This window comes from Phoca vitulina, unplaced genomic scaffold (genome assembly GCF_004348235.1).
Source record: "Phoca vitulina isolate PV1807 unplaced genomic scaffold, GSC_HSeal_1.0 scaffold2, whole genome shotgun sequence".
Lineage (NCBI taxonomy): Eukaryota > Metazoa > Chordata > Mammalia > Carnivora > Phocidae > Phoca > Phoca vitulina.
In genome coordinates this window covers 60,826,172-60,841,843 of record NW_022589705.1, presented here as the reverse complement: position 1 = coordinate 60,841,843, position 15,672 = coordinate 60,826,172, and the positions used below count along the sequence as shown (strand labels likewise).

Genomic DNA, 15,672 nt, shown 5'->3' with positions numbered 1-15,672 from the left:
ACTGAGCCACCCAGGCGCCCCAAGGTATGTATTTTTTAAAGGCAAATAGCCTCTAGACAATATAAGTCCTTTTGAAGCTCTATTAAGGCCAAGATATTGTAAATATACTATGCTAGGAAGGATGTCTGGAGGAGGAGAGAAAAATCAAGGCATAGCATGGCTAAAACAAGGTAGTTTTGAAAATTCCCACTGCTGGCCAGAAACCAAAAGTTGCTAAAACCTGCTTCTAGCTGTTCAGATATGAAATTTGGCCATATGCTCAGGAAAAGAAGGTCATCTGCATGGCAAAAACCACAAAGATTTCTTCTCAACATAATGTTTTTCTTCGGCTCAGGTCATGATCCCAGGGTCCTGGGATCGAGCCCCGCATCGGGCTCCCTACTCCGCGGGAAGCCTGCTTCTCCCTCTCCCATTCCCCCTGCTTGTGTTCCCTCTCTCGCTGTGTCTCTGTCAAATAAATAAATAAAATCTTAAAAAAAAAAAATTGACACCAAACAATCATAATCTCCTAGATTTTGTTTTCAAATTTGTATTAAGAGTGAATCATCAAATGAAACACAGTAATTTAATTCCTATACATTTCACTTAAATTTTATACCTTATTCATAAAAATTCACAAATCCAAGAGGGGGGAGAAAGACACATTTTTCCAATTTTTAGATTGGAAAATATGGTTGCCATATGTGTAATGAATGTTGGGGTAAATGAACTGCAGCCCAAAGATGTCATACAAGGCGTTTGAACATATTTATAGACACAAACTGAACCACAAACAGTATACTACTCTACTCCTAGCCAGATACATTTTCTCCACCGTTTCATTCAAATCAAGTCTGTCATCTAACACAGCACTTGTTTCTTTCTGTTAATACATTCAGGTTTTCTGTTAAGTTGTCTTACCTTTTGTAAATTTGCCCTGTCTGATGGTGGAACCATCTCAGGAGTAAGAATGTGAGGAGGATCAATGCCCTTTATTAACTTTTGATTGATTAAGTGAAAAGCCAAGGCAAACTGATCTTTTGAAAGCTTCCCACAGTCCTTTGTGTCACATAATGTCCTGTACAAATAAACAAAACAAACAGAATATAAATGCTACCACTGCTATTCTAAAAATCCAGGGAAAAAGTAATAGGACTAGGTAGCTTTTTAAAAATTATCAGTTGAATTAAAAAAGAAACTCATATTTCTGTGTGTTTGGCCTGTCCAAAACTTAAACTCAAATGTTAGAAAAGAGAGATCAGCTAAAATGGTTTTAAAAAAAGAGAGAGAGAAAGAGAATGTTCACCTTGGTGCTGAGCAGAGGTCTCTTATCTGGGTTTGCTTTGTGCTTCCTTACCAATTTCCAGAACCACTACAGAGTAAGAGTTGTGATGGGCCAAAGAATCCCAACGTTCTCAACATTAAAAGATGTTAAAAATGAAACCTAAGTTTCAACAAATTTGGTTCATTAGTGGCATTAGAATGATTCTAAAACAAGCAAAAATTTCCACGTTGGCTTGCTTCCTGCAACTCTAGGGAGTAGGCGGATATAAGGATCACCAAGTCAAAGCAGAAACAACAGCTGCAAATGGAGATCACATGTGAAGAGAAGGCAGCAATGTGGAAAGCTTTACAAAATCACTTGAAGAGAAACAGCAAATGTTTTACCCTGTTTTCTTTTCTGTCCTTCCTCCCTTCCTCCCTCCCCTTCTCTCTCTCTTTCTCTCTAAAGCTCAGCTTTCTGAAGTCCTGATCTGTTTCATTCATTGAAACCCAATGTGGCCTGATGAACAGACTATGGGTAAGTTGTCAAAGAAACCCTGAATTCCAACTTCTCTACTTATTTCTTCTTGTGACCTTGAACAAATTTTTTTAACCTCTTCAAGCCTTAGTTTCTTCATCTATAAAGTGGAGATAACACACATTCTGCAAGGTTACAGTGAGAATTAAAGGTAAAGTACATAAAGTCTGGGCATATTGCCAAGCCCATGACAACTGCCATTTATTGAGCACACTGTCTGGCCTAGGCTCTTGAAAGTGGCAATTATTATTAGTTACACATATTGAATCTTTCCCAGTCTTGAGTTCTTGTTCCTCTTAAGGCAGACCTACTGTCCTCATTTGTTCTTTTCTAAGTATCTCTGCAGCTATGTGGTTCCACATCTGATGTTTGCTGCCTCATGAAAACCTCAACATAACCTCTGGTATAGTCAGGTGGATTGGCAACAGGCACACTACAATTTTCATATACATGGTCTCATTTAACATGGTATGCACTAGAGACACTCAAGTTTGTCTTTTTTAAGGACCAAGTGTATACTCTCTATGTAAAGGTATAAGAGAATACATATGCCCTACAGAATTATAAGAGCACACCTTGAAGATACTGTTTTGTATATTGTTTAAATTTCAGATTTTTTGATTCTCCCTTAAAAATTTAAGTTTAATTGATATAAACAAATGCTGCATTTTAACATTTTAATAATCATTAACTGACATTGTCAATCTTATAAAACAGGTAATCCATTCTCAAGCTTTTATCCATTATCCAGAAGAAATTCTCGTATTTAAATTTTCTCTACAAAAAATTCTGAAACAAAACTGTCCAATTTACAAATGCCTAAAAATAAGAATGCACAAAACTAGAGTTATACAAAACCATATTTGTTTTCTAAATCAATTTAAATAAAATCTTACCAAATATGGGCTAGTAAGGTAGAAGGTAAACCTGTCTTCAGGAAGATTTCACGGACTTCCAATCCAGACACAAAGCCATCCATATCTTTATCAGTTTTCAAGAAGATCTCATCATATTTAGCCTTTTCTGCAGGGGATACAACCCACTACAGGAAAGAAATAAAAATAAAAATAAGTAAATATGTATATATAGAGAGAGAGAGAAAGAGAGAATTTGTCAGAATGAAACAGACTTTGAAATGTCATTCTTGCAATCCATGATAGTATCTGTCAAAATTCTGAGCAATTCCACCCCACTAACTGTACCATTCCATCACAGCCTAATCGAAATGCTGTGGTGAAGAGAAAATTACAGATGAAAAATATAGGTTAGTTGGGACTATACTTATAGATGCCCATTTCACTTTTTTCCTTTTAAGTAATGAGTAAATTCAAGCATAGTTAACTCTTGACTTATGAATGACCACATTAATATGGGTAACTGTGAGAGTCTGTATAAACAAAATATTCAGATAATTCTCAATCCCCATTTTTTATAGTTTCATTCAGCATTCTTAGCTGTAGTTGAATTAGCTGATTTGCATATCCTGCCATTATTTTCCTTTACTCAGCCTGACAAGCAGCAGGCTGGAGGAAAAAAAGGCTCTTGACAACCCAAAATTGGATAATTTGATCCCAAAGAATCAAGAGTTAACTGGGGATTAAAAAAACAAAAATATCTATTAACTATGCCCGGGCAAGCATGCCAGATTAGCATGGAGTATCTTCTGTCTCCAACTCTAATTCCAGGTAGATCAAGGCAAAGCCAATAAAACATCCATATGACCTAAGTAAGGCCAAATGCAGGAGAAGGATTATATGTCTTCTCTGGGACATGACATTATGCAGGTTCAACCAGAGGGTGCTCTAAATCTTTGATCCCTTTGATTGCTCCTTCTGTCTTCATCAAGCAATCAACTATTAAATGCCATGCACTTAAAAAAAAGTCCTTTAACACTGATAGATCTATACCTGTCTTAACGGTGCTTTGGTAGGTAAAATGCCTACAGGTGGTAAGGAGTGGTAAGGTTCCTCGGCTGATGCTGATGAGGGGATCAACCACACAGAGCCTGATATACTGACCGTTTTTCTCTTAGAAGGTGGCACCAAGGCGGGAGGCAAGGACATTGGCACAGGTTCTTTCTCCAATGCGCAGTATACCAAAAACATGGCCTTCAAGAGAGATGAATCAGGGTCATATATATTAAAATCATTTAACAACACCGACCCACTGAACTGATTATTGTTCACACAAAGCAGCTTTAAGCTGTCTCAAATTCTTTTTTTTTTTTTAAGAAATTAGGCTGGGAAAGAAAGAAGGAGGAAGAGAGAGAGAGATGAAAGGAAGAAAGGAGAAAAGGAAATAAATCAAAGCTAAGCAACTTTTAGGAATATATCCAAAGTAGCAAAAACTCAGACACACACCCTTCAATTAAAGATCTTGCAATGTCAAAAGCAAACAATCTGGGAAAAAGATATTTGCAAAGAAAGAGCTAATCTCCCTAAAAAGAGTCCCTAGAAATTAACAGAAGAAAAAAACAAAATCCAATAGGAAAATGGGTAAAGAGTAAAAACAGGTATTTTACAGAAAAGTAAATACTACAAATGGTCTATAATATACAAAAATATGCTCACTTTCACAAGAAAACTTCAAATTAAAACTGTATTAAAATACCATTTTCCACTTAACTGGCAAAAATCCAAAGTTTCATAAAGCACGTTCTTAACTACACTAGGCAAACAGGCACCCTCAGACATTGCTAGTGGGAGCTCAAACTGGTACCAAGCCTATGAAGGACAAATTGGCAACAACTACCAAATTTATTTACTTCTCCTTTGGCTCAGCAATCCCCCATCTGGGAATTTATCCTCAGACTTACCTGCCTCCATAAAAAAACACTGTGTGAAAAAGATTGTTAATCACAGAATTCTTTGTAGCAGCACCCAAGTGCTCAACCACAAAAGACTGGTTTTAAACAATTATGATACAGCTATACAATAAAATACTATGAAACAAAAGCAAAAACAAAAACCAACGAACAAAAACCATTGAAAACATTCTTTATCTTAACTGCAGTACCTTCACAAATATATACAATTATCAAAACTCATCAAATTATATACTTAAATTGAATGCAATTCACTGTATGTAAAGTAGTTCTTCAATAAAGCTGACCTGGGCGGGGGGGTTAGTAATCGTAGAGCTCTCTATGTGAAGATATCCAAGTACAGTGTTAATGTGTATAACAGTGTGTATAGTGTGTTATCTTTTGCAGTAAGGGAGTAATATTTATTCATATGTGTTTATATTTGCATTTTAGAAGTCTAGAAGAATGAACAAGAAATTAAGAAAAGTGGTTGATTATAGAGTGGGTATAAATGAAGCACTGAGGGCAAGGATGGAACTGAGTTTTTTTCCACTGAATACCTTCTTATATTGTACTGCTTTCTGAACCATGAGAATGTATTACCTATTTAAAATTATTTTTAATTATTAAATAAAGCATTTGCACAAAGTGGAACAACCTACATATAGAATGTTCCAGGATATTCCCTCATTTTAAAGAATTCAAGACACCTTCAAGACTTTCAAAAGATAGTTTCCCTGACAACCTTCAAGCATATGAAATTGCTCAAAGCAACCTGGAACCTCTGGGGCGCCTGGGTGGCTCAGGTCATAATCCCAGGGTCCTGGGATCGAGCCCCGCGTCGGGCTCCCTGCTCAGCAGGAAGCCTGCTTCTCCCTCTACCACTCCCCCTGCTTGTGTTCCCTCTCTCGGTGTCTCTGTCTCTCTGTCAAATAAATAAATAAAATCTTTAAAAAAAAAAAAAAAGCAACCTGGAACCTCCAAAAAGATTCCAACAGCAACTTGGAGGAAGCTTAAGTACTTAATTATTTTTCTTCCACTGAAAATAACATTTTTCGGTGGCGCCTGGGTGGCTCAGTCGTTAAGCATCTGCCTTCGGCTCAGGTCATGATCCCAGAGTCCTGGGATCAAGCCCCGCATCGGGCTCCCTGATCCGCGGGAAGCCTGCTTCTCCCTCTCCTACCCCCTGCTTGTGTTCCCTCTCTCGCTGTGTCTCTCTCTGTCAAATAAATCAACAAAATCTTTTATTAAAAATAAAATAAAATAACATTTTTCCCCAAAAAAAGTTTGCTTACAATTCTAAGTTAAGTTTTATGGGGCTTTCAAATCAGTATTTACTGAGCATCTAATACAAAAACACTGATCCCTGATTTGTGTGATTACAAATATTTTATGTATGAAGAAACTGAAGCTCAGAGATGCTAAGTAACTTGCCTGATACCTTTTAAGATAGTATAGGGTTCAGGGCGCCTGGGTGGCTCAGTTGGTTAAGCGACTGCCTTCGGCTCGGGTCATGATCCTGGAGTCCCGGGATCGAGTCCCGCATCGGGCTCCCTGCTCAGCAGGGGGTCTGCTTCTCCCTCCGACCCTCCTCCCTCTCATGCTCTCTGTCTCTCATTCTCTCTCTCTCAAATAAATAAATAAAATCTTAAAAAAAAAAAAAAAAAGATAGTATAGGGTTCAAACAAAGATCTGGCTACAAAGCTCTTGTTTTTCTCAGATTTGATAGCTTCATTAGGAGCACACATATAATTTTATAATACCATGTTCTCCTCCACAAAGGATAAAACTAAACTTACACCCAATGGGACCCAAATTGTAGCAGGTATCAGAATTACCGGGACAACTTTATAAAGCACAAATTTCTGGGCTCCACTCCCAGAATTCTAGAATCATTAAGTCTGGGTTGGGCCTGGTATTTTAAATTTCTAAGAAGTCTCCAAGGATGCTGATGCTCTTTGTCCTGGGACCGTATTTAACCATTTGGCCCAAACCAAGAATTCTCTTCTTCCCATTCACTAGTCAACTTGAAGAATTCAATTTAGTTTTAGAAACACACAAACTTTATTATCTTCAAAAGCTTGAAACTCCAGAGTGAAAACAATCTGGCTAGCACATACTTTCAACCAAATTCATGATATAGGCAATATTATTAAATTGGCACTGAGCTAAAAGAAGTGACTAACATGCACATTAAAGGTCAGCATTCCTCTTGATGCAGATGGGAGTCATTTCCTGGAAAAGGAGACACTAGAAGCAAAAAAGCTATGTCAGCTATCTGCTGCCAATAGACAACACAGTTTTTGAAAGTTAAAAAAAAAAAAAAGTATCATTAATTTCATGTTGTGTTGAAAATAGTTTCCCTGACAAAACTGAAGCCAAAAAATTTTCTACCAAATAAAACAAAAAAGTGAACAGTATACTGCTGGGTTGTGATTTTTTTTTTTTTATTATATTGTACTTCATCCTAATCAAAGCCTGCCATTGAAACAAATATAGCAACTAAATCAAATGATGCACCATGTTCATCGAAAGAAAAAAAGAAAAAAATCTGGCAAAATCAAGCCTAAGCTTTCTCAGTGATAGCAGGGAAAGGGGATTTAGTTTTACTATTGCGGTCAATTACCAGTAGCTTCTCACTTTGTTTTCTTTTTATTCTCTGTCCTTTCAGGGAGCATTTCTCAAATTTTAGTGGCCATCAGAATCTCTGAGAGGGCTTCTCTGACCCTACCCCGGACATTCTGATTTAGTTGGGCTGGGCTAAGGCCTAAGACTCTGCATTTCTAATAAATTCTCTGGTAATGTTGATGTTGCTGATGGGAGACCATACTTTGAGAACCACTATTTTAGGAGTTTCCTTTAGAGTTTTATTTGCTCATTCATCTACTCAATCACTTGAACGGCCAGTTTTAATTTCTTAAAATAGCATTCTGGGATGAAAATAATGGGCATTTCTTATGTGTGACAAGTAATACAAGTTTTCTTCATCAATTTAATTCAACAAAATATTTACTGAGAAATCTCTAGCCACCAGGCACTGTGCTAGGCACTAGAAATAGAAAACTAAAAAGATATTTTATGTTTACTACCTGATAGAACCAGCAAATATGTAACAAGTTAATTTCAGTACAATGTGAACATGTAATACAAATACAGTTAATAAATCTCAAAGTGCCAAAAACTCTTCACATGAGGACCCAACAAATGCTACTAAAATTTAGACTTAACAGAAAAAAAAATTTAGACTTAACAGAAAAACTTAAGGCCTAGTAAGAATGTAAAAACCAGTACAAAGATATGAAGACAGAATACAAAGTAAAAAGGGCATGAGTCTGCCTCTCCAGAGAACAGAATAGGAAAAGAGGAAAATAATAACTTTATAGTGAAGAAATCTGGCAAACACTATCTTTACCAAGTGACGAAGATTAACATCACCAGTAATGGCATGTGGACACTATGTATCCCCCGATAAGTGTGATGAGAAAGGCATTTCACACCTGTGGTATTCTTTCCAAAAACCCGTACCTCTAGTCTATCCATGAGAAAAACATCAGACAAACCTAGACTGGCAGACCTTCTATAGGATACCTAGCTAGTGCTCCTTGATAATGCCGAAGTCATAGAAGCAAAACAGAAAAACTACCATATACTAAAGGAGACACCAGGGAAATACAAATCAAAACCACTATGAGATAATACCTTACACATGTCAGACTAGCCAGAATCAGAAAGACAAGAAATAACAAGTGTCAGCAAGGATGTGGAGAAAAAGGAATCCTGCTGTACTGTTGGTGGGAATGTAAACTGCTGCAGCCACTGTGGAAAAAAGTATGGAGGTTCCTCAAAAAATTAAAAATAGCAATATTATATGACCCAGTAATTCCACTACTGGGTATTTACCCAAAGAAAACAAAAACTCTAATTAAAAAAGATGTATGCACCTCCATGTTTATTGCAGCATTATTTGCAATAGCAAAGCACCCCAAGTGTCCACTGATAGATGAATGGATAAAGAGATGTGGTACACACACACGGGAATATTACTCAGCCATAAAAAAAGAATGAGATCTTGCCATTTGCAATAATATGGATAGTCCTGGGTGGCTCAGTTGGTTAAGCAACTGTCTTCGGCTCAGGTCATGACCCTGGAGTCCCAGGATCAAGTCCCGCATCAGGCTCCCTGCTCAGTGAGAAGCCTGCTTCTCTCTCTGACCCTACCCCCTCTTGTGCACTCTCTCTCTCAAATAAATAAATAAAATCTTTAAAAAAATAAAATAATATGGATAGCCCCAGAGAATACAATGCTAAGTGAAATAAGTCAGACAAAGACAAATACCATGATTTCACTCACATGTGGAATCTAAGAAATATATAAACAAACAAACAAACAAAGAGAAAACAAACAAGAAAATAGACTCTTAAATACAGAGAGCAAACCGGTAGTTGGGGGGGGGGGGGGCTGGGAGGGTGAAATAGATAAAAGAGATTAAAAAGTACAAACTTCCAGTTATAAATAAGTCACAGAGATGAAAAGCACAGCATAGGGAATATAATCAATAAGACTGTAATAACATTGGTAACAGACAGTAACTATACTTATTGTGGTTATTGTGGTTACTGAGCAATGTATAGAATTGTTGAATCATTATGTTGTACACCTGAAACTAATATAACACTGTATGTTAATTATATTATTTCAATTAAAAAAAGGTTACAAATTCTGAAAAGTAAAAAAAAAATACTATGGACTATGTTGCCCCATTCATGAAATAAAAAGAAGGAAAAAGATTTATCAGGCAAAGTCTACCAAAACAATGCTAGTGAGACTATTGATATTGACAAAACCACAAGGAAAATCCTAGAACCGAGGACTAAATTAACCAAGTAAAATCTAGAATTTTAGTTACCAAAAAATGTTCTAAAATCTTCTGGGGTTAGGAGGTGAAGAAGAAAGAAGTGAAAATAATCTAAAGGACTTGTTATACTGGCGTGAAGGTTAACTTACTTTCAGCTACTGGAGAAAGTATGATTAAGTACAGGGATAGGTGTTGTTAACCATTAATGGCATAGACATTATAACAGAATTTCCACTTTAATAAGAAGGGAAAATTCAATGAATCCCTAGTTGATAACCAGGAACAATAGGAACAGGAAAAAAAGAGAAAATAATAATGTTAAATAAATAAGGTAGGGGGAATAAAATCAATATCTGCATCATTATCTTAAAAGACAAAAACTGTCAAATTAGGTAAAAAACTGAAACACAGCAACATGCTGTTTTCAAGAGATACATTTTAAATATAAGAAATATCAGGTAATCCAGATAAAAAGAGAAGAGAGGCAGTAGAAATATCACATGAAGAGTGCCTGGGTGGCTCAGCTGGTTAAACATCCGACTCTTGATTTTGCCCTAGGTCATGATCTCAGGGTGGTGGGATCGAGCCCTGAGCCCCCAGTCGGGTTCCATGCTCAGCAGGGAGTCTGCTTGAGATTCTCTTTCTCCTTTCCCTCCCTTCCCGCCCCTCCCCCACAACTCGTGCACACTTTCTCTTTCTCAAATAAATAAATCTTAAAAAAAAAATATCACATGAGCTGGAATCCAAAATTAAAGGCATGATAAAGTTGGTAAGCATTTCTGAGGAATGCACATAGAAAGAAATCAAATGTGCAAAATGTTAAAATTAGTAAATCTAGGAGAAGGCACATGGATGTTCACTATTTTTTTTTAAGTAGTAACTTCCTATAAATGCGTCATTCATTCTTAAATTATTCTTTCAATAAAGGCTTACTTTTATTTTAAAAAAGAGTAGGTTACCTAGTAAAAGGCTTAAGGGCATATAAGATAAACTGTGTTTAATCACTTACCTTAGCACATACTACCATTAATCAAATGAGGATAATACTATTATCCATCTATCTTAACTATGCTTATACAAACGCTTCTTTGAAATTTTTAATTGTTGTCTTCATAAGAAAAAAAATCCCTCTACACATCTTACCAATGCAAAGATTTTATGCCAATATTCTTAACACAAAAGCTATTTATGAAAAGTTAACAGAGTTTGACAGTCTTTCAAAGTACATCAGCCAAATCTCAATATACCACTTTCTTTCCCAAAAACACCAAACATTGAATCAACCTTTAATATATAGCTGGGAAAACTTTTGTCACCACTTGAGGGGGTATCCCCTGCCACTTCCCAATTATCACCCAAGTTAAAATAAAAATACTAGGGACTAACGACCATCAACTCAAGTCACACTTTAAGTTTCCATTTCTCAATTTTTTTTCAAATGTAATAATATTCTTCCTATTTTAGTTGACTCTTGGGAGATAAACAGAATAAAATTTATGAAAGGGCAAAAAAGGAAAAATAAGGCAAATGAGAAACAAAAACGTAATCAATAAAATTGATATGATGAGTTTTTAGAGGTGTAATATCTTCCGAGCAGAAATGCTGACACATCCAGGGAACATATGTAAAAACAGGTCATGAACTTGGCAAAGAAGAAAACCTCAAGAAATTTTTTTTTTAATATTTTATTTATTTATTTGACAGAGAGAGAGAGCACAAGCAGGGGAAGTGGCAGGCAGAGGGAGAAGCAGGCTTCCCACTGAGCAGGGAGCCCGATGCGGGGCTCGATCCCAGGACGCTGGGATCATGACCTGAGCCGAAGGCAGCCGCTTAACCGACTCAGCCACCCAGGCGCCCAAGAAATTTTTTTTTTTTTTTAAAGATTTTATTTATTTATTTGACAGAGAGATAGAGAGAGAGAACAAGTAGGCAGAGAGGCAGGCAGAGAGGCAGGCAGAGGGAGAGGGAGCCCGATGCCGGGCTTGATCCCAGGACCCTGGAATCACGACCTGAGCTGAAGGCAGCCGCTTAACCGACTGAGCCACCCAGGCGCCCCCCAAGAAATTTTTTAAATAGAGATTTTTAAAGACCACATTCTCAAGGTGTAATCTAATCAAGCTAAAAGTATATACATATGTAACTAAAAACCAACCAAACTTAACTACTTTGAAATTAGGAAATATATTCCTAAACAGATAATTAAAAAAACCCTAAAAATTATCTAAAAAGTAGCAAAAAGGAGAATACTTTATATCAATATCTATGGAATCCAGCTAAGCCTGTACTCAAGAGAAAATATATACTTTAAATGTTTTCAATATTAAAGATGATAAAAAATAAAGGGACTTAGTACTCATTTTCCAAAGTTTTTGTTTTTTATTTATTTTTATTTTTTAAAGATTTTATTTATTTATTTGAGAGAGAGAATGAGAGAGAGCGAGCACATGAGAGGGGGGAGAGTCAGAGGGAGAAGCAGACTCCCTGCTGAGCAGGGAGCCTGATGCGGGACTCGATCCCGGGACTCCAGGATCATGACCTGAGCCGAAGGCAGTCGCTTAACCAACTGAGCCACCCAGGCACCCTAAAGTTTTTTTTTTTTAAAGGCAAACCAAAAGAAACTAGGAAGAAAGAACTAAAGTAAAAGCTGAGAAGAATAAAAAAGTCAAAACATAATAGAAAGGATGATTACATCCAAAAGACGGCTCTTTTAAAAGATTTAAAACTAGACAAAATTCAATTAAACAAAAGATCTCTCGAGAGGGGGCAAAAATACACAAGATTTGGAATGAGAAAGTAGCACAACCACAACCCCAGAAGAGATTAAAAGAATAATGCCAATCTGTCATGAGTTCAAAAAGTCAAAGAAATAGGTAATTTCTTAGCAAAATAAAGACAGAAAATCTGAACAGACGAATTTCCAAGTAAGAGATTAAAAGGGGGATTAGAGATTTACTATTCGTGAGCTCACAGCAGAGTTGTATCTAGCCTTTAAGGAAGAGATGACCACAACTCTATTTGGAATTAACTTCCAATTTCCAAAGATGACATGTCTTCAGATAAGATGTCAAAACTTTCTCTGACTCTATAAATGAAGTGCAACTACAGTGTTATCCATGTTTTCTTTTAATAAAACAAATGTGAAAATCTGGGGGCATATATGAAGTAAAATTATTCCATAGCAGAAGGAGGTACTGAGATGTGGTGCCTGGTTAAGATGGAATACAAAGGCTCAATACCACTCAGCATCTTTACAGTATATTATCCAAAGCAGATAATCCTATGTACCTTAAAGTCAAATAAAATGAAGATGGTAAGAACATACATTTTCTATTATCCATTTGTTTAAAAATATTTATTGACTACCTGTACACTTTAGATAAAAATACACGTACCAACAATCTTAAGGAAATATAGTTTTCCTCTGAGGACAAACAGGGAAATTCTCACTTGAAAAACCATTAAGATGTTTAAGATTTTAAGAGCATTAGGTTACTTACAACTGCAAACTCATCTCTGTCAAGCATTCCATCATGATCAATGTCACTCAACTCCCAAACCTTAAAAAGAAAAGAACTGACAAAAATTAATGTTCTTTCATTTCATGTGCTACCTGTAAACACCAAATACATAAACGGGGCGGGGGGGGGGGAAACGCGTGCAAAAGTTTCATCTAAACATTAAAATATCTATTTCTCAGAGAAATTTCATTTATGCTGAACATTTTATTATATCACTATTATATTCTGTATTAACATTATTATGAAAAGTAATAATTCTTAATACAAGTATTTTTTAAATAAAAATTCCTTACAAAATTTTAAAGAAAATATTTTGTTTCTCTCAAGTAAGAAAACAATTATGTACACAGCACTTTAAACAGCTACAATGCTTTTTCACAAACATCATCTCAGTTAATTCATGCAACAACTCCATGTGGTACTATCAACCTGCTTTTAGACATGAGGTGACAGGACTTAGTTAGGATCATGCGACCATTATTAAGTTATAGAATCAGTATTCAACATGAAGATTTCCAACTAAGTCCATTATTATTTTCCATACAGAATCTCTGATCAACTAAAAGATAAATCCAGTGAATACTGTGTTATTAATTATGAACCAACTAATGTCCAGGGCTTACAAGAGAAAAATAAATCTAAAAGAACCTAGTAGATTCGGTTTAAATATAGAGTAGATTCCATACCTTTAGACCAGCTATAAAACTATGTTAAATTCTTGAAAAGAAGATATTTAAGTCATTAAACAACAAAATTTTACTTGGGGCAGGAAGAGAAAGTATATTAGTAAGAGATGAGAATGGAGATAAGCAAGCGTCCGGTCATTAAGTGTCTTGAAGGAATGTGGACTTTATCCTAATGCAACAGGAAGCTACTAAGAGGATTCGTTTTTAAGTCAAAAAATAACAGGATTATATTTATAGTTTAGAAATCTCATACTGACCACATAGTAGAGAAATGATTAATGAGAAACAATACTGGAAAATGGCTTTTAAATTAGTATTTATCAAGTACTACTGATCCAGTAGTACTTCTGGTGGTGTGGCGGTAAGTCATTATCACCATCAGCATCACAGCAGCTAGCATCAAAGAATACGTACGAAGCACTGGGCTAAATACACACATCATCACATTTAATCCTTACAACCCTATAAACTGGGAATCATGCTCATTTTAAAGATTAAAAAACTAACACGGTTTTCTGATGATTCACCCAAAGTCACACATCTAAGAAATGGTGCAGACAGGATTTGACCCTATGTATTCTGACTAAGCAAGGGATTAAAGAAATGGCTGGAGGTTTAATGAGAATAGATGAGGTTTGTATTAAGAGGCCTAGAGAGAAATCACTATGGAAACAGCCCAAGAGTAGGGAAAGCCCAGCTGAAGTTGGTGATCATGAAATTATGATATCAAAAAAAAAAAAAAAGAAATTATGATGATATCAATCTTATTAGACTCTCAGTAGTCCATATGCAACCACAGAGAAGACACATAATTAGCTTAACACAAAGCTGGATTTTCACCAGCTCAGGGGAAAGTTAGAAAACATGGCAAAGGGAGCTAAAGATACCAACATGAAACTGTGGACCGAGTTGGGTGAGGAAAAAAAATAAATTTGAAAAATGGAGAAAGTGAAGGACTCTGAGACTTAAAGGTTTTGTGAAGTCAAAGAATTGGTCTTCCAAGTAGTTAGGAAAGAGATCTAGAAAGGTGTGAAGTTCTATTTAGAGAGTAGAACTAGTTATTTCAGAGATGAAACTATTCCTTATGGCAAGGCCCCATGATACAGCTATTAAGTAGGAAGCAGATACAAAATAAAGACGGTCTCCAGAAATTAAATCAAGGAACTGGGAAGTCAGAGCATACAGCACAAAGAAAAAAGGACCTACTCAAAGGGCTTACATATATAACTGATTTCAAGCACTCATATTTTAGAGGGAATATCAAATAAAATTGGCAATAATTTTACATATTAAATCAGAACACAAAAAATTCTATAATAATATAATTTCAAAATAAGATCTAAGTATTTTTTTTAACAATGAGCTATAAATGCTCCTGGTAGATACAAAAGTAAGATACATAAAAATTACATTTAGAATTTAATATCTTACTCTTCCAAGGATATCCACAGGTAACTTAGAGTTGAGCAACACTGGTTTCACTTTATCACCAGAGAGAAATCCATTCACTGGGCTTAAACTATCAAAAATTGCATCATATTTGGCCTTATCTTCAGACTATAATGTAAAAAAGATCACAAGTTAATACTGGTGGTAAGCACTTAACTGCAGTTATAAAAATCAAATCCTCAAAGAACAGGCAACATATTCTTAAAAATTATTTAAAAACACTTTTTGCTTTCATCAAAAAATATTATTATAAATAACAATTTAAAAGTTACTCAAGAGTCCAGTATCCCTTCCATTCCTTTTGTAGCTAGAACACTATGTTTGCTTTTCTGTTAGCTTAATCAAAATATTTTAGTGATAGGAAGGGCTTTGAGAGGAGCATCTAGTCCAACCCTCACTTAAATCCATAGCAAGGAAATAACTTTTGAGAGAACACACAGCTAGTTAGTGACATTCTATGACTTTCTCAACATGGTATTAGTTACACTTCAAACTCAGATTTTAAAAAGAAAATAACCACCATAGGAATAAACATCAAGTTTCCCCCATTTTTCCCAAAGCAAGATTTCCTTTTCTTATT

General features: G+C 35.8%; 1 protein-coding gene across 2 annotated transcripts in view; it reads right to left on the bottom strand.

The window, feature by feature from the left end:
- The window catches only part of EPS15 (epidermal growth factor receptor pathway substrate 15), a 142,072-nt gene that overhangs the window by 78,542 nt on the left and 47,858 nt on the right, over window positions 1-15,672 (bottom strand). For both annotated transcript variants that reach the window (XM_032429233.1, XM_032429238.1), the window contains exons 7-11: window positions 15,075-15,200; window positions 12,937-12,996; window positions 3,799-3,888; window positions 2,677-2,822; window positions 901-1,057 (exon numbers count right to left, since the gene is read on the bottom strand). In XM_032429233.1, coding sequence (XP_032285124.1) covers window positions 901-1,057; window positions 2,677-2,822; window positions 3,799-3,888; window positions 12,937-12,996; window positions 15,075-15,200 — 579 coding nt within the window. The remainder of the gene's footprint in view (window positions 1-900; window positions 1,058-2,676; window positions 2,823-3,798; window positions 3,889-12,936; window positions 12,997-15,074; window positions 15,201-15,672) is intronic.